This window comes from Catharus ustulatus, chromosome 10 (assembly GCF_009819885.2).
Source record: "Catharus ustulatus isolate bCatUst1 chromosome 10, bCatUst1.pri.v2, whole genome shotgun sequence".
Classification (NCBI taxonomy): Eukaryota; Metazoa; Chordata; class Aves; order Passeriformes; family Turdidae; genus Catharus; species Catharus ustulatus.
Window position 1 is genome coordinate 10,823,599 of NC_046230.1, and position 18,686 is coordinate 10,842,284.

The window sequence follows — 18,686 nt, forward strand, 5'->3', positions numbered from 1 at the left end:
AGATCCAACACCTTGACTTGGCAAATTGTAACTGTCAATGCAAGGAATCATTACCTGGGATGAGGTTCAATTTAGCCCCCAAATTATTCTTTTGAGGGACTGTGTTTCTATTCTCTCAAGTACTCCTGACCCACAGAACATAATTATCAATCTTTGGACTCATGTAAGATGATAATGAACCACCTCCCCTGCCTATGAGAAGGTATTCTTCCAAGAAAATGGGCATTAGAAGAAAGCAGTAAACCCATTCCAAGCCCCTGTCAGTAAGGTGTGCATTTGGGACTATACAACATACTGGAAACCAAGCGGTGACTTCATTGGTAAATTCAAGCAGCTCTGTTGAACCGGGTGCTACACCCAAGTGAGACAGTGCAAAACCAGAGTACCTTCCTGATCCACTCTGACTCTGCAAACATCACACTGCTCTGCTTAAGGATTTGTGTTGCTTTCTGGAAGGAAACCTTATTTTTAAACAAAAGCCCACTAAAAGAAGATGAACTGCTCTTAAAAAGTACTTAACTACCTCTTTGCTTGTTATCAAGTGGCCCATACGTATCTGTCAGATGAGCACCGTTGATGATAATGCATTAAATAAACAGTTCTGCTTAAAATACATAAGTTTACTTAAGAGTAGTTTGAGACACAAATATCTACAGCTTATTCAGTTGAAGACTCCTCTGCTCTCAAAATGTCCATTCAGCAGCCCTGCCAGATACTGTTTCACAATACTACAGGCTCACTTATTCATAAACAAATCATTAACATTCTTGACATAAATCCATAGCGTACAACAAATCCCAGCTATGATAGTGTTTTACTACATTTGCTGTGCCCATCATGAATGGGAGTTCTGTTTTCACTAAAAAACCACTCTCAACAAATAAAAGGCAAATTATTCTCTGCAAGAAAACTACCAGGATGAAATGTCTATGCACGGTTACAAACTAATAATCAAGTTCATACAGTAATAAACCTGATATTCAGTTAGTGAAAAGGGCTGCCAAAATTTATGCAAGAAATTTTCTTCCTAGAACTCTAGTAATTAAGAAATTCTGAAGGTAAAACACACCATTACAGGCTTTCAAATTTTCCTCAGCTACTCAAGAAACCTTTTATACATCCTCATTTCTCCACACACGGGCACAAGAATCATTTGAGAAGACCCTTCAAAAGCCCTTCAACTTTCATTCACTGCCTGGAGTTTATTTACAGCCTTGGATCAGAGGGTTTCAGTCAAGCCCAAAATGATCAAGGCCATTTTTACATACCTACAGCACAACTTAAATTAGACTAATTAAAAGGAATGGAATAGCTTAACGAATGCATCAGGACCAGGCTTCTTGTTCTCTCTGAATATATTCCACACAGATGACAGCACGGGGCAGTATTTCCCAAAAAACACAGTCCACAGGTGAATCCTCTGCAGGTACCCCAAAACTACTCGTCCTTTGCCAAGGGGCATGGACGGCACGGCAAGATGGGATTCCCTGCTCAGAGCTGGTCCACACAAGGGGGGACACTCCCACAGCACCTCCCAGGACAAATCACACAGCATTCAGCCACTGGCAATGGCCAGTCATCAGCAAAGCTTTGGATACCGCAAGGTTAAACCCTCTACCCTCAATTCACTGATGCCTTCCTCACCATATTTAAAGAATTAAATGTTTCCCTGAATGGCCATACTTAAGTAATTAAAAAATAATAGTAATAAAAAAATAAAAAAGGGTGGAAGATAGTTAAGTTACTATTGATGTTCTTGGCAGATGAGAGATATGCTCACAAGAGCTGACTTCTCCCTGCACTGATAAACATAAAGCAGACTGCCTTCTGTGCCGGCTGCCAGCTCAGCCCAGGGAATAAAAGATGTTTTCAATTCCAGAAAAATCCATGTGCATTGAAACACTGAACACTCAGCAAGGCCTCAGCCCCTTACTCACAGTGCACAGGCCTGTGGGCGCCAGGGGTTGCTCAGAGTACGTAAAAATACGCATATGGCAAAGTTTTGCAGAAATTAGACCTTTGTTATTGTAAATACATGCAGATTTTCATAGCAATTACATTGCAGCATTTTTAGGGACATGACTCTTCTTTTTATTATTTCCATTGGCATGGCTTTTCCATTTCAGCTTGTTTTAGTTCCAGTTCTGTGATAATTTCATGGCAGTACAGTCACGTGTGAATACACGCAGCATGAACAACTCACCATTTTTAGGTGCAACTACTGAGGATTGATTCTGCAATTCAGAGAGCAGGTTTACAGGATCTATTTATGGGTCTCACTCTGTACCCAGCCTTTGAAAACATTTCAGATCTATTTATGCCAGAGAACACAGCTACCAAAAAAACATTGGGGCTGTCTAATCTGGCTTTTGGTATCACATAGCTCACCATCCCTAAAGTTCTTGCTTTCACCCCTGATCACCTGAAGTTGTAACAAACCTGTTAGTATGGAAACCATTACAGCTGAAGGACTTCAAGGGATGAATAAATTTAGGAATATTCTCATTTGCCTCCAAGTTTTCTGAACACCTCAATCACAGTTCTAGATGTTGTCCACAACAGTAACAAATAAAACCTAACTCTAAAAAACAAAAATCTAAGACAGAAAACCACATGTAATCACACTTCTATAGTAAGTAAGGCACTACAGAAAGGCCAGACTAAAGTGATACATTATTTGAAAGAAGGCAAACAGTTCTGCTGGGAATCAGCAAAGAAATCAGACAAGTTAATCACTCATTTGCAGTATGACACAACAGCTAAATGACACTGAAACATCAGTGTCAAGTCACCCAAGGAAATGTCCATGCTGCAGAGCAGCCTGGGAAGCCCCTGCTTAGGAAACACAGACCACACAAGCTTGCTGAGCAGTGCTGGGAAACTGCAGGACTGGAAATAACTTAGTAGTATTAAAAACTCAGAAGATGCTCATGATCTAAAATAATTTCATCCTCCTGAGTTACAGGTAGATCAGAGAGTTTGCAGGGCAGCTTGCTAAAAGGGAGTGATGCCAGTGAAATGCCGCCCACAGTGTCAAAAGTCCCTGTGCTGGCCCATGGAGAACTGCAACAGGAAAAGCTAGGAGCCAACAGCAAAAAAAACTGAATTAACAGGGAGGCTGAGCAGAATTCCTGAGGACATAAGCGTTTCCCAGCCTTGATAGCCCATTTTCTGGAAATATCAGTAGCTCCAATCCCACCTTTCCTTTGCTGACCAGTAACAGCATAAAAAACTAAGTTTTACAAACAGCTGCACAGCACCTGGTACTGCTAACAGCTTTTCTAACCTGGTTTAGAAGCTGAAACAAACACTACACTTTTGTTTCTAAAGGCAAAAGCTGGTCATCAAAACCCATCTGTCAAAGGCTGTGCTCTGAAACACATCTCATGCTAAACCCCAGATTGCAATTGCACAAAGCACACCCCACCCCACTCACAGGGTGAGCACACTGACCAAGCATTTGTCTCCTTCAATACACTAGTGCTGAATTTTGCCCACTGATCTAGTTCCTTGAAAAGGAAAAAAAAAAAAAAGGCATGATTCCCCTGGCCCCTGATCCAGCAGCAAAGTTTTCGGTATTTTAACAGTGATTTCAAAAAGGAGCAAAGCCAAGCCTGGATCCTCAGATTATCCTTTGCAAAACCCCAGCATCACCGTTAGCAAATGAAAAGGTCAAATCAGTTGGCTCAGACAGACTGTAATTTCTGTACCTATATTTATTAACACTAGGTACATAAAACTCAGGAAAAGAAGTGCTAGAAAAACACAGTGATGTTAACCACTATGGCAAACTGAATGTACCAATCCTTTTCTCCAGCCAGGAAACATTTTCAACTTGTTTCTTTTAAGCTAGTCACTGGGTAGGAAATGCTTTTTTAGACAGAAAAATATTTCCTTTTCCAGAAGACACCATAAAACCCAGGCACAGAGCACAGTATATGTTTTAAAGAGAATTAATTACTTGTTTACTGTGGTAGTTCATTACACAACTAATCCCCACACATTGTCTAAACAACTTATTTCCTCCAGTGAGTGAGGAAAGGTCAACATAAACAAAACAGTTTGAGTTTTTCTAAAGAAGATGCAGAGCGTTGGCAACACATCTGCAGGGTGTAAAAAGCTGAAGAACAACATTAAAGGATGTCCTTTGAGCACCTTCCAGTTTTTTCTAAGTGAAGGTATTTCAGAATGAAGTGTTACCAAATATAATGGAATTGAGATGTTCCAATATACAAAAGTATTGTTCTAAACCAAGAGCTATTAATTCTTCAGAGCTGTGGGCTGTAGTTTATCATTAGCATCTAGAAGTGAAGGATGGGTATAACAGTCAATTCCATTTCTTCCCAGTGACTAAATCATGTACTAGCTAAATCATTTATGAATGTCAAAGAGTGACAGTTTTCAATTAAGATAATGAGATTCTAGAGGCTCTGGCCATCTGAACCCTGTTTGTGGATTTTCTTGCCAATTAGAAAAAAAAAAGCAAAAAACAAAACAACAAAACAAAAGTAAGCAGTCTCACAAACTGATTTTATTTAAACTGGGTACTAACAATTCAGCATTAATCCTATCACATATCTGCTAGCTACATACCAATAATAAATATTTATACTAGTCACCACACACTGTTAGGCATTAACACAGGAATAAGAAGATATTAATGGAATCATGGCCATTGGAAACTGAAATAAATTATCTCCCCTTGTAACTCTTCAGCTCCTCAGGCAAGGACCCAGCCTTTGTCCATACAGCATCTCAACAAAAGGACACACAGCATCCAAGGCCTGTCTGCTCTAGGAGAAGAGGGCAAAACAGTCAAGGGAGAAAATCAAGAAACTGCTCACTCTCACAGTAGGAGTGGGCAGCCTCCCCAACATCCAAAGTGCCCTGCTGGTCCTGGGTCAGGTCCAAATGAGGACACCTTACCCATTAAACCCTTTACTGTTAACTTACATGGAGTATCTATAATATAAGTGCTGGTAGAAACGATCATTATTCTTTTTAGCCATCTCACACTCACTGCTCAAAGTAATTCTTTATATTGACCCACTAGTTTTTGGAAAAAGAAAAATAAACAAAACAATTCAAAATAAACAACAACAACTACACAGTGAAAGTGAAAATAACAGTAAAACTTACAGTAAAACTTCAAACTCCCACAGAAGTTCAATAAAGTCAAGTCAGAAAAGTAACACCACCTTAGACTTGTTGGTTCAGATATTACTAAGCACTGGCCAGACTCCATGCTTTCTCTTTTTATTTTACTTACAATTACCTGGCAGAAGATGATGATTAGCTAGAAAAAACACATTCCCTTTTGACCTCCAGGTGTACAAAGCAGAACTGCATTAAGTATTTCCTAAAGCAAACCCTGGATCTTTAGGCAGTGTGCAGTAAGGCTTCAAGCAGCTGCAGCAGCAACTCACCAGGCAGTGTTTATGGCACAAACTCTCACCATGGAGCCCGTTAGCTCCTGGTCAGATCCATCAAGGCAGGCTCTGAGAGCCATGGCAGTGTCAGGCAGGCACCTGCCTCCAGACTGTACAAACCACTGCACACATGGGAACTGAGAGGACAAGATCACAGCATATTTCTGTAGAGTGGTGTGCACTGCCAGCTCAACTCCCTGTCCCACTGGAGATCTGGACTTTACCATCTCTATTCCCAGAAGGGCCAAAGAGTGCAACAACAATGCCAGGTATGGTGAATCACCCAGGCAAAGCAAGAGGGGTTACTCTGGTGCTGGCAGCTCTACTCCCCAGGGGAATGTCCCCATACAGCACACAGGATCCAGTCACCTTGGCATTGCTGGCACTGAAACTATCTTCTTCCCAGTGGAAAAACAGATTACATTTAGGAGGTGATGATATGCTTGAAAGTCATCCCTCCCCACCTCCAACAGACAGACAAATTGTGCTGTGTCAGTCTGTTCCTGTTACAAAATAGTCCCCAGTTCCCCTGGAGAGCTCCCAAGAGCTCTGTTCCCTCCAGCCAGTCCATCCCACTGGCATTGCCAAGGGAGCCTTTACCTGCCTCTTCAACCAGAGAGTTCCAGTTCAAGGGTTTTAATAAAACTCTCTCTTAAATAACACTACCACTGCCTGATGAGACCTACTAGCTGGGATACTACAAAGACTAACTTCTGTGGAAACTGTGTTGCACAGCCAAAAACCACTCTGCACTGAGGGCTCTACGGCACAGCTGCAATTGTCAGCAGTGACTTACACTATTATATAGAACTTCTCAAACTTACATTACTTTACAACCAGCATGGGAAGTCACATATGGCACTGGCATGGCAGTGTAAGGTCATTTTAAAGCAAATACCAACTTACAGAGCTCAGTGGAGACCAGATTTAAAACCACCCAGACAAGTGTTTAAAAATTAAGAAAAAGAAAATTAAAACAGACAGTTTTTTGGGAAATGAAGAAGAATATGACTACACATGTATGGATTTGAGAGCAAGAAGATGTTGGAAATGATGTTTTCTTTTCCCAGGATGAGGCAACTACTCTTTAACTTCAATTTTGATGGCTGCTGGATAAGAAACATTTGCTTGTTCCTGAGAAATGTTGAAAAAAAATAAAAAGCAAAGCGGGCATTTTTCACCCTTTGAAGGAACAAATACATTAAGTTTTTGCAAGAAAACGTGAAAGTAAGAAAAGATCTCAGAAACAGACTGGATTCACAAATAAGAAATACAGGCTTTGGCTGAAAAGAGAAAATATTTCCTGAGGCTCTGGAGGTGTGTCAGGCTCCTGGCTGACCATGGAGCACCAGGGCTGGTGATGCTCTGAGCCCACTGCCAGGTAGTGCTCTGCTCCCACCCTTCTGAGAGGGACCTACACACGCTTCTCCCCCACAGAGGGGAGGAACTGGGTGACTGTGAGGCTTATGAACACTTCCATAAGTATTCTGTAAAGCAGTTTTCCCCCAGCCCCAAGCGAGTGGGCGGTGCGCTCGCTGCGTGACAGACATTCCTCTGGCAGACACAGAGCAGCCCCTTATCCAAACAGCATCAGGGCCTGCTCCAGGATGACCTCAACAGCAAACACTTTCCAAAAAGAGACATACAGAAACATTTAATTCAGCTCTCTTAGACATTAAGTCTTGTCTCATATAGCTACTCATGGGAAAAAAAAAAAAAAAAAAAAAAAAAAAAAAAAAAAGAGCAAGTAAAATTTGGACTTTTAAAAAAACAAATTAAGTTTCTTCTCAGTCATAATAAAAAAACATAGGGTAACTCCACTGGCATTAGTATTGGCACTTCGATTTATACCAACACTCCCAAAACCTGAATTTGGACCAAAAGCAAAACCCACATATAGACAAGGGCAAAGTTTATCCCCAAGTGAACAAAATAGCATCTCTTGTAGACATTAATGGCTTCTGAAACTCTCTAGTTTGATATGACATTAGTGATTTAAATGCCAAACCACATTTGCTTGTTTATCTTGGGAAGCTCCGCATCCATGTAAGAACACCCTCAGACCATAACAGAGGAATGAAAGGTCAGGCTGCTGCTTTCAGAAGCAGTGCAGTAAACTTAAACAAGGTATGGGCATTCCTCTGGTCAATGCCACCCACTGCAGCTTGCTATTTGTCAAATATCACGAAAACAGCATGAACAGCTTCCAATACAGAGAAATAAAAAACTCAACTTGAAAAAAGCAAAATATAAATACACTCTGAAAGTAATTTAAACCAACCAGAAGTGAGCCATTTCAGTGCAAGGTTTCTGCAGACATGGCTCCTGGGCCGTGCCAGGCTGCTCATGGACCTCTCATGTCCCCAGCTGGGGACCTGCTCCTTCTGCACTCAGGAGCTCCACAACACTTCATATACAGCTCTATATAGCACTCAACTTCATCCAAAGTCCCCTTAGATTCTGTCTTTCTGACAAACCCATATAGACACCTTAATCTACACAGACCTCAGTGCCCCACACAGCTGGACCCTGCTCTGCTGTGCTGGAGCACAGCCCCAGGCTCAGAAAACCTCTTGAGCTTGTCCAAACACAGGGGTGAAAACCCTAAGCTGCAGCTCTGAATGTCTCTTTCCAGCTGAAGATCTGTCCATGACTCATTTCACTTGCAGCTCAGCATCTCTTCAAATGTGACTTTTCCTTAAGGGAGATGAGCCCCACCACTTCTGCAGCCTGAAACTTTGTCAGCATTTTAAAAGTGAGCAGGATGGGGGGAAATGGCTTCAGGAAAGGAATTATTAAGCACTGTCTAAAATTTATTACTAGAATAAGTGAATATTTTTCACTGTCTTGAAGTCCCAGGGTTTTTCACTACTCTTGATTATAAAAGGCAGTTATCTCATTCATTTAGAGGTGGGTTTCAGGCTGGCCATAATGCCTGGACAGGCTGCCCTGTGCCTTGGCAGAGCCTGCAGCAGGACTGTTTCTGACAGGGCTATTTCCCAGACCTGGCAGCCCCATTTCCCACTGGACATCCCTAAGGAAGTGATCTGAACTCTGTGCATGATGGCCATTGAGGAAAAAATCAGAGGGTTAAGTCCTGGGAACTCTGTGCCCTGCTCCCAAGCCAGAAGCTGCAGGACTGTGAAGGGCAGGTGCAAGGAATCACACAAACCCTCAAAGCTACAGGAAAAAAACCTGACTGTTGCAACACCCATCTGTGGGAAAAGGCAGCACCTGCCTGTGCTTCTGTAACCTTTCAAAGTGTTCAACTCCTCCTTCCATAGCAACTCTGTATTTTAGAGGAACAAGATTAAAACATTGCCCTTTGAAAATGTTACATCTCTCAGCATCAAGCTTCAGGCTCTTTAATGAAAAAAGAGCCTCTAAACACCAAATCTGAACAAAAGTCAGTCACAAACAAACGCTTCCTAACATTTCTTATAAACCACAGAAAAGTTACATTGGCATCTCAAATGGCAAGATAAAAGTTAACAGATTCAAAGGCCTGTCCGTACACACCAAGATAAGGCTGCATGCATAAATCGGAGTGATTTAACACTCGTTTATCAAAGTGAACTGTGCAATCTCATAGAAACTAACATCTCTTCTGCAGCCTTCAGCACTGATGCTCCATCAACAAGAATGTGACAGAGGGCTCCACCTCCCCCATCATCCCAACAGCAGCACTGCCCATGGCAGCACAGCACAGCCTGAGGGGAGCCAGGGCCACAGATCCACAGCTCCCAAAGGGTGAACCTGAACCCAGCTCAGTCCCTATGCCTTGTCCTTGGCTGGAAGATCTTGGGGCTTTGGGTGTCTCAGAAATCACGGGGTTCTTCCTTTGTTACCTACCAGAGAAAGCAAGCACCCAGCAGCCTTCAGCACCACTGCACATCCCTCCAGCAGTTCACCCTAGCAGGCGGCACCAAAGCTGTCTTTACTATCAGGATTTTCTGAAACACACAGAACCAAGCTCAATAGTCCCTTTCAGCCACACTATCAAGAGGGCAGACATAAAATTTTCAAAATATCCTTCCTTCTAATTCTAATCCAAACAACAGAGCACAGCTGTGAAAACTGAAGCCTGTACAGATCTGCTCTGTACAGGCTCCTTCTTAAAAGCACTGGGACAGGATTCAAGCTCTTACATTTTCTGATTCAAATTTATAGTCAGGCACAGAAAATTCCCATGGACCAGGGAAAAAAGAAAAATGCTTAAGCTGACAATTTTCTGAAAGATGAAAAAAACTCACTGCTGTCTTCTGCTGACACACTGTGCAGCGAGCTGGGGCAGAGGTCCACACTATGCCCTGACAACCAGGCAGCTCAGGGAGCTGCCAACTGGTGTTTGCTTAAGTTCCAAAAGGCACTTTTCTGGTCAAAAACCAGAAAAAATATAATAAATGCCATATGGAAAAGCTAAAATTGGACAAAAGGTTCGGTTAAATAAATAGCCTCAAATGAGGGGAAAAAGGATTAAAACCCTGTTTTTGAAGTCTGATGTATTTTCTTTCTAACAATTTTGCTGCTTGTCTTTTCTCTCTCCAGCTCAGAGCCAAAGCCAGAACAACCAGCACACCACAGCACAACTCCCAGTGCTCCTCTCCCCAGCAGAAGGGAATACTAGAAAGCCAAGGACAAAATTCCTTAACACAACACTAGAAAACAAGTTCAGCATACTAATTTGGATGGGACAGTTTTGATGAATAATAACAAATTTGGTTTGCCTTTTCTTCTTAAGCAGAATGACAAGGCAGGAGGGAAGGGTAATTCTTCTCTCCAAGGAACTACCATTTTCAGGTCAGTGTCACCATGATCAGTTAGTTCAGAAAGAACAGATTAATCCTGACAGCACAAAACCTGGTCCCCAGCTACAGGAAAGCTGCACAGCAGCTGAGACTCGCTCTGGAGAGCCTCTCCCTGTAGCCATTCAGAGAAGGAATGTTGCATCCAACCCTCCCTCCTGTTGCTCAACACCCAGACTCGGGAGCGGGGGGGAAAGGAGAGCTAGAAACTTGAAGATTCAGATTATGTATTTGATGTTGCCACCATCAACATGCCTCGGCCCCTCACAGACCCCAAACTCCTCTCATCCTGCCTTCCAGCCAGCAGAAATACTCAGCAAAGAGAATTGTTCTTTTTAGATAAGAGTATACAAATGCTCTGGATCTCCTGTAACAGTCCAATGGATGGGTTTCCTGCTCTGCTCTTGAGTCACCAGACTCAAGTTGGTACTGACTCCAGTGAAGTTTGGATCAGATCCTATGCAAGATCTTCAGAGCAGTAACTTCACCAGTGGGACCGGACTGAACATCAGTTCTCCTCTCCAGACACTCAGTTAGTGGATGAGTTTTCACAAGAGCTCAGTCCACCAGGTAAAACACTCTCTGGAAAAGACTGGCCCTGAGCAAAGCTGAATACAGCCAGCCAAAGACTTGTAAATTTACTCCACAGTCATTCTGCAAGCTTCACATGAGATGTATGGAACAACCATCTCTCAAACCCAGAGGGAACTTGGCATGGGAAGAAAGAGAGGGCCACAAATCTGAGCTTCAGGACACTTAATTACATTTCTATCTGCTCTCAATGTTCTTGGCAGCTCCCATCAAATATATCTGGAGAAAATGCTTTCATGTGAAGAGACATTTGAAAATTGTCTGGCATAACACAGACCCAAGGCCACAAAGGGTGATGGTGCAAGGACTCTGACTGCCCCAGTGCTATAACAAACCCAGCAGCGCTGTACTCACAGCATAGCTCCATCAGTAAAACTCACCAGCGGCAACTCAGGTTAGAAATGTCCCTGCTCACATTCCCTGGAAGGAAAATCAACCATTAATCTGTGAAAGGGACGCTTATTTAAATGGTCCCAATGAAAATACTTACAGAGGTTTTTCAAAGACCAACACTCCAGAAGTCATCACCAAACTGCCAAGGTGTCAGCACAACAAGACCACCTTAGTCATTCTGAGGCTATGTGTAATTTTGTTCAAGCAACACCATTAAAAGAACATTAAATACTGGTAATGTACAACTTTATATTTCTCCTTCAGATTCTATGCAAAGATTGTCAGTATTTCAGTGGGAAAAACAAATCATGAAATGTTACAATAGGTCTTCTCAGGACACTTGTACAATCGTCCATATTTAACATCTGTGGTCAAAGAAAACAAAAACAGCTCAGAAGACTTAACACTGTCACCTGTAACTTTTCCAGCTATTATAGGGCAAATAAGTTCAATTACTATACGTGGGGGGTGGGAATTATTGTAAGGACTAAACATCACTTAAAGGTCCCAGCTTCTCCTCTTGCCTGCACAGAGCCACATCATAAACACAGTAGTGCAATAAGGGGTGAGGACACTTAGCCCAACATCTCAGCATCAACCCAAGGAGTCTGCTGAGAACACAGCCATGCCTGGGCACACCACTGCTGACTGTCCTGTCCTGCTGGATGACACCAGGGACACACAAAATCTGAAACAGCCACTTAAAATTCTCAACTACTTAGACTGAATGCTTTAGTTTACCCTTCTTCAATGAAATTACTGCTTAATTTTTTTTCTTGGTCATCAAACAGGCTGACAGTTTCATAAACAGAAACTAGTAGTACACTATAAATGAACCCTGAAGATCATATCCCAGGGGGCTTTCCACAACAGGCTCACTGATTTTGATTTTCTTTTGGTCATAGAATGCTTCCCAAAATTAACATTGTTCCAGAGCCATTCATTTTCTACAAAGAATAAATAACATAGAAAAAAAGGAACTGCCAGAGCTAAGTGGTGCCAGATGAGCCTCCTGGAATCACAGGCCTTTGTTTTAAAGATTCCTGACTGCTGTAAAGTCATAGCAGCAAGTGAGTGCAAAAACTCTGATGCCTTGAAAGATATCCCAAATCTATTTAGTGCCAAAACACCGGGCTGTAAGACTTCAGACGTCTGCAGCCACATGACTCAGGCTTAAATTTCAAATACTTTTCATTTCTTCCTTCTGACATAATATTTAATGAAACCAGAGTTCAGTAGTAGTATCATTCCTGCTATACATGTCTTGCAGCATTTTCTACCTAGACAGCTGTTTGTGTGCTTACAACTTGCTTGTATTTGGTTTAGAAAGGTTTTCCATATGCTTAAAAAATTGGAAAGCTGTTGTTTCAACTGACTTGAAATGCATGTTGTATGCTGTATTTTTAACACACATATATGTGTGAACACTGAAAAGGATTAGAAGCTCATTTTGAAAGCACCAATAGCACCTAAAACCACATTACATCTGAACACATGCAAACGTTTGCCACCAAACCACAGTGGCTGTGATCACCTCAGAGCCATCACACGTGTAAATCTACCCAGAGCTGACTTCTTTAATGAAAGAACTTTTCAGTGCTCCTGATATGGGAAAGGCATTTGATGTGTATACTAGTGGTAGTGGCTGCATGTAATATACATGAATTCAACAGGAGTCTACAATCACAAAATTTAAAAGTATAAAAGTAGGTTGAAGATGCAAGGCTCTAGGTACATTAACAAATTCTTGTAAAACAAGCAATATGTTTATGAAGTCTCGGAAAACTGCTCACAGCCCAGCCCAAAGGTGAGCAGCCACACCTCAATACTGCTGCTTTCACTTCATTCACTTCCATTAATAGCTACACTGCTGTTTTGCTGCTGTATGGTAATGATGTGGAAGTACATTACACCAGCAACTCAAAGACTGGTAAAGCAACCTTACACAATCTTATTTCTCATGGACGTCAGAGGAGCTGCACAAGTTACATGATGGCAGAATTAAGCCCTGGGGTTCAGGAAATCAAACTTGCCCTAGTAAAGAACTTGAAGCTTCCTGCCCTTCATCACCCACTTCACTTCATCTCATCTTGCCTACCCGCAGCTCTCCTGCACAGTATTTCACAGCACATTAGGAGACTTTATGAAAGAAATAAATTCTAACAATATGAGAATGCACTACAGCCATCCATTATTAAATCCTTGCCCCAAAATGGCCCCAAACTGTAGGTTTCAATAAGAATACAGAACTTCCAGACGAGCAGACAGAACAATGAAGTCCTGCTGTGAACGCTTGGCTATCTGCATGCCCGTATGAAGCCAAGCAGTGTCCAGCCCAAAGCTCCATGACATGGCACCCCCTCTGTTCCCCTCACTCATGTGAGCCCCTGTACCATCCACAGAGTGAGACCTCCTCCAGAAAGAGGGCTCAGGAGCATGGCTCAGCTCAGGGATGCCTGGCAACACAGCATGAGGCTGGGCAGCACCAGCACTGCTGCCCAGCTGCTCCAGGGGAAAAGCCCTTTGGACATGGTGATCCCTATTAACATGTGTCAAGGGAAGCAGGGAAACTTATAAACAGGGCTTACGAATAGCACAACCTCAGAAACTATGCACACACTGGGATTTATTATCTAGAAACAATGTCTGGAATCAAGCTTCCAGGAAAATTTAGGTTACAAAGCAAATAGCAGCCACCTCTCAGGCTGTGAGAGCACCTTGCCTGTTTTCAAACACCACTTCAGAGTCCTCACGGGAGCATCACTGAGACCATCAGCTCCAAAATCCCGGCTGTGCTGCCAAGGGCTGCTGAGCCAGCCACAGAGGGTACATTTGGAAATAGTTTTGAAGAAAGATTTCACAATATTTTTGGCATCATTTCAACAAGTGCCGCTGCCACAAACGTCAAGCCACAAATCAGTGCCCGCTGCTTATAATCATTGATAATGTCTGTTGGAAACACAGCAATGCAAATCAGATCAGGCAGGTACAGTGAGCTCCAGACTGGAGTCTCCACATTCCCAACAGAGAGAACAACCTTTAAATACCTGAAGCAACCTTGGCTGCTGCTCCAGAGATGACTGGCAGGTACACACATGTTCCATATGCTCACCTGCACTTTACTGAACACAAGCCAGGAACGCCACCACAGAAATTAGAAGCAAAAAAGTCTCCCAAGCAGACACAGTCCCAGATCATCTCTCTTACAGTAAGCGTGAATGATAATCCTGTATTACCTGCAAAATCATGATCTTCTTACCACATCAAAGACTTGCTGATCCCTTGTGGTATATTCCTGCAACATCCCAGATGCATAATTTCACATTTAACTGCCCATACCACTAACTTTGGAGAAAACAGAAGAAACTTCAATGTTGCTATAGGTGAAAGAATCATAAAAAGTGAAAGGGAAGGAACAGCAACAGAAAAAGCAGGCTTCGCTGTATTATATTTTCAAGAAACTCTGAATATCTACATTTTTCTAGCTTATTCTTCTAATCTGTTTAATTCAATTCTACATATCTTCCAGAAACAGAGAGGCTTCTTCATTAAACAGCAATATAATAGGAAAAGCTTCCATCAGAGGGAAGTAGAGAACAGGTTGACAAAAACAAAACAAAAACAAACCCAAATCAAAAAACAAGCAACCGTAGCTTATTCCAGCAAAGCCAGAAACCAAGGCTGTGGGAAGGGGAGCACATTTTAGCAGCAGATGAAGTTATAAGCAGCAAATGGCCACAACAGCAGTGGGGACGAGTCCAATTCATGCCCCAGCTCCCTGTGCTCTGTAACCCAGCTGCTGATGACGCTTCATTCCTATTGCGTATGCATGAGCTTTGCTGATGACCTCACTACTGGAATTGTACCCATCCAGTCAATGCCAAAAACTTCAGCACAAACTATGAAACTTGACAGGACCGAGCACATTTGGAACAGAAGTAGATTTTGTGTGAACAGCAACAGAGCAGGAATGTGCAGTCTTGTTATCCATTGTGAGGGACTGGGAAAGGAGGCCCATGAGCAATAGAGGCCATGGCACAGTTTGTCAGAACATGGCTGGAGCCTTCGCACTCTACAGTCACTGCCATTTAAGTTCAACATCCACAGCTTGCCTTAGCACTGAGGGCAGGACTGACCCATACCAACAGGCATCTGCTTCCAAAGGCAGTTCATACTTTCCCTTGTTAAACCAGGCCAAAAGAAATATTCTGAGAGATGAAAATATTTTCTTTGCCATTTTACTTAGTACAGAGCTACACCACAGACTAACAACAGATCTGCACTTCCCCACAGCTGGGTATCGACACAAGATACATCTGGGTCAAAACTAAGCTACATACCATGCAACATCAGAACATCAATAAAGCTGGGCCAGCTCCACACTTCTTGCACCCAAACATCAGCCTGATGTAAAAGACAGGACTATATCTGCCATTATACAACCCCTAAATACCCTACAGTAGTGGCTTGGCATAACTGCAATCCCAGGATACATTAATAGAGACCATAAGACATCATCTACTCTACCCAGTGACCACATACTACCTTGCTGCAACCAAAATCCCACACCCAGAGCATCCCAACACTTGCTTGTCAGCCAGGCAGAGAGCTTGTGATGCCAGGGAGAAGCAGAAGGCCCCCCTTCAATACCCCCATTGCACCAACATTTGCTTCACAGCAGTTATGTGCCAGAAGGGAGGGAGCCAGGGACAAAAAGGGCAACATGGGACACCTGAAACTAAATGAAGATGTTGAGGGGGAGGAAGAAGGGAAAAAATACGCATTTATACCTTGCACAAGCACTCCTTGGGAGGCCAGGCAGCACTGCCAGAGTTCTAGACAGGCTGATGATTCACAACATGTCAAGGGGAGATCAGACTACTTGAAAGAACCAGGCTTCCAGAGGTTTTGGGAGAAAAAAAATTTCAGAGGGGTTGGGCTTATGAGACAGTTTATTGTCCATGTAACTCTAGCTCATATGTATATGGATTAGGATTAATCTTTCAGTTACAGGATCTCATCCTAGTTACCCCAGCATCCTTCCCCTCGCTGCATTCATTCTGTCCACAATTCACTACAGCATTATTTAGCCCCTTGTGTGAACACAGAATTATTATGGGTTTCCTATGACTTTTCCAAGGCTTTCTCCCCATTTCAGGAGCTGGCAAAAGTCCAAAGCATCCTTTAATTCTGCAATTTTGACCCCTCGATTTCCTTATTTTTTAGAGCACCTACAGTTGTTCATGTACTTCCTCAGAAACTTCTGTTGGCAAAAAGTGCATTTACAAGCACTCAGCATTTTGATCAGCTCAGGATGTCTGGAGACTCCAGCCAAAGGCAACCAAAGTAGATTTGCACAAAGTGGCCACTGCTAAGAACTTTGGTGCTTGTGGTTCCCTTTCAGGAACAGGGAGGAGCACAGGCTGCCCTTGCTCCAAGCTTGGGTTCTGCTGCAACAGGTAAGGGAGAGGCCCAGTGATCAATATCCCCCCTCTAGACAGCCCTGGTTCTCCAAGCACACAGCCATTCCCACCCACTCCCTAAGGCCAGACCCCTAACAGTGCCCACGATACAGCTAAACAAGGCTAAAAAGGTTACACTCACAAGCTTACTCTGCAAAACACAAGCATTTGGTTCTTTTTAGCTTTGCATGCTCTTGTAGGCAATATCAGGTATTTGTCACAATAGTATATTGTTATTTTTACACCTCCCTAATTCCACAAAGGAGACACAAAGCCATTCTGCACAATCCAGATCAGCACAACAGCACTATCCTCAGCTTTCCCTTTCTCCTTCCCTTTCCAGACCTTCTCCCCTTCTCCTTTGGCAGCAGCCGATGGGTGCTGCTCGCCTGAGATCTGTCCCCTGCATCAGCATCTCCCCAGGGAGCACCCCTGCCTCCACAGCACCCAAGACCATTGACTCCTTCACTCAGGGCATCCAGCCATTTGTGTTTAGCAGAGAGGTTTCTGATTAACACAGGGAAAAAAATAACTAATAATACTCTTACATAGTTTTACCCCGGAATCCATCAACTTTGTATGTGGTACCTCATTCCTATCCACTAAAAATCAAGCCTTTTATTGTAGGGAAAAGTACAGCTTTTTCAGAACAGGAATTATTCCCATTACTGACTGGCAAAGATTAAAGCTCATGGATGTCTCAGCTTGGCTCAAGTATCAACTCCAATCAAACTGCTGAATTTTCTGCTTGATGATATCAGAGCAAATTCTCAATTTGAATTGCAAAAGTAGTAATAACCTGTTCTTGTCATCTGCTGTGCCCGTTGATTCTTATCTGAGATGTCCAATTCTCTCTCAGCCGACACTTGCTCTGGAAAACTACAAGAAACCGACGCAGTGGAACTACAAAGTGAGTTTTATTTCATCTCGCTGTCTGTCTGTCTCGGATTTCCCCGGACTATACAACACGCACACAAGCCACACGAACAAGGGCAGAGCCGGCACCGCGCAGCCGAGCGCCGCCGGAGGGTGCGGCAAGGGGGTATCCCGGTGACCCTGACACATCCCGACCTCCGGCCGTGGGGGTGGCAAAGGGGATCCCGCATCCCCCGAGGGACCCTCCCGCTGCCGCGGGTCAGGCAGGGCGGGCCGGGGGTGCTCCTCACCCGAGGCAGCGGTGAAGAAGCCCCCGAGCGGCGCGTTCCCCCCGAGCCGCCCGCGGCCAGCACCCAGCGCCGCCGGGAGCGCCGGGCAGCAACACCCGGGATGCGGCCGGGACAGCGGCCCCCGCACCGTGTGTGCGTGTGCGTGTCCCGTGTCCCCGCACACCCACCCTCCGCGCCGCCGGAGGGAGAAGTTGCCACAAACTCCCGGTACGGGGGTGATGCTCCGCCGGTCCCGCTGCCACCCCAGAGCCGCGCGGCCCCGCCGCCCCCCCGGCTCGGACCCCGGCCGCCCCCCTACCTGCAGCCGCTCCGTGGCCGGCTGCCACATGGTGCCGCGGCGGCGGGAGGCGCTGCCGAGCGGGGCCGCGCGCGGCTCTCTGCGGGCGCGCGCCCCGCCCCGCCCCGCCCCGTCCCGCCCACGCGTGGGGGCCACGCGCGGACCCGCCCGGCAGCGCCGGTCCTGGGCACGGCATCCCCGGGCACGGCATCCATCCCCCGGGCACGGCAGCCATCCCACCTGGGCACGGCAGCCATCCCACCTGGGCACGGCATCGATCCCACCTGGGCACGCCATCCATCTCCCCCAGGCACGGCAAACATCCCACCTGGGCACCTGCGGTGACAGGGACAGCGCTCTCCCCAGCCCGGCGTGCCCCGGCCCCGCATGGCGCTCTCGGGCAGCGGTGCCGGTCTCCCTCCCCAGTGGCGTTCACTGCCTGGGAGGGTGTGGGCCCCCCCAGGGCAGCCCTCCCTAAGGGACGTTTGCCTCACCGCAGCTGAAACTTTTTCCTCCGGTTCTGCAGGCGGTACAAGCCGCTGCCAAGCGCGTAGGACGTGTCA

General features: G+C 44.6%; 1 protein-coding gene across 2 annotated transcripts in view; it reads right to left on the reverse strand.

The window, feature by feature from the left end:
- The window catches only part of PID1 (phosphotyrosine interaction domain containing 1), an 88,242-nt gene extending 70,029 nt beyond the window's left edge, over positions 1-18,213 (reverse strand). The window contains exons 1-2 of one of the 2 annotated variants that reach the window (XM_033069138.2): positions 18,145-18,159; positions 17,480-17,559 (exon numbers count right to left, since the gene is read on the reverse strand). Coding sequence is in view for 1 of the 2 variants with exons in the window: in XM_033069137.2 (XP_032925028.1) it covers positions 18,145-18,174 (30 nt within the window). In the remaining variant the exon portion in view is untranslated. Of the gene's footprint in view, positions 1-17,479; positions 17,560-18,144 lie in introns of both variants that reach the window. The other variant, XM_033069137.2, reaches the window with a different exon arrangement.
- Between the last annotated feature and the right edge of the window lie 473 nt (positions 18,214-18,686).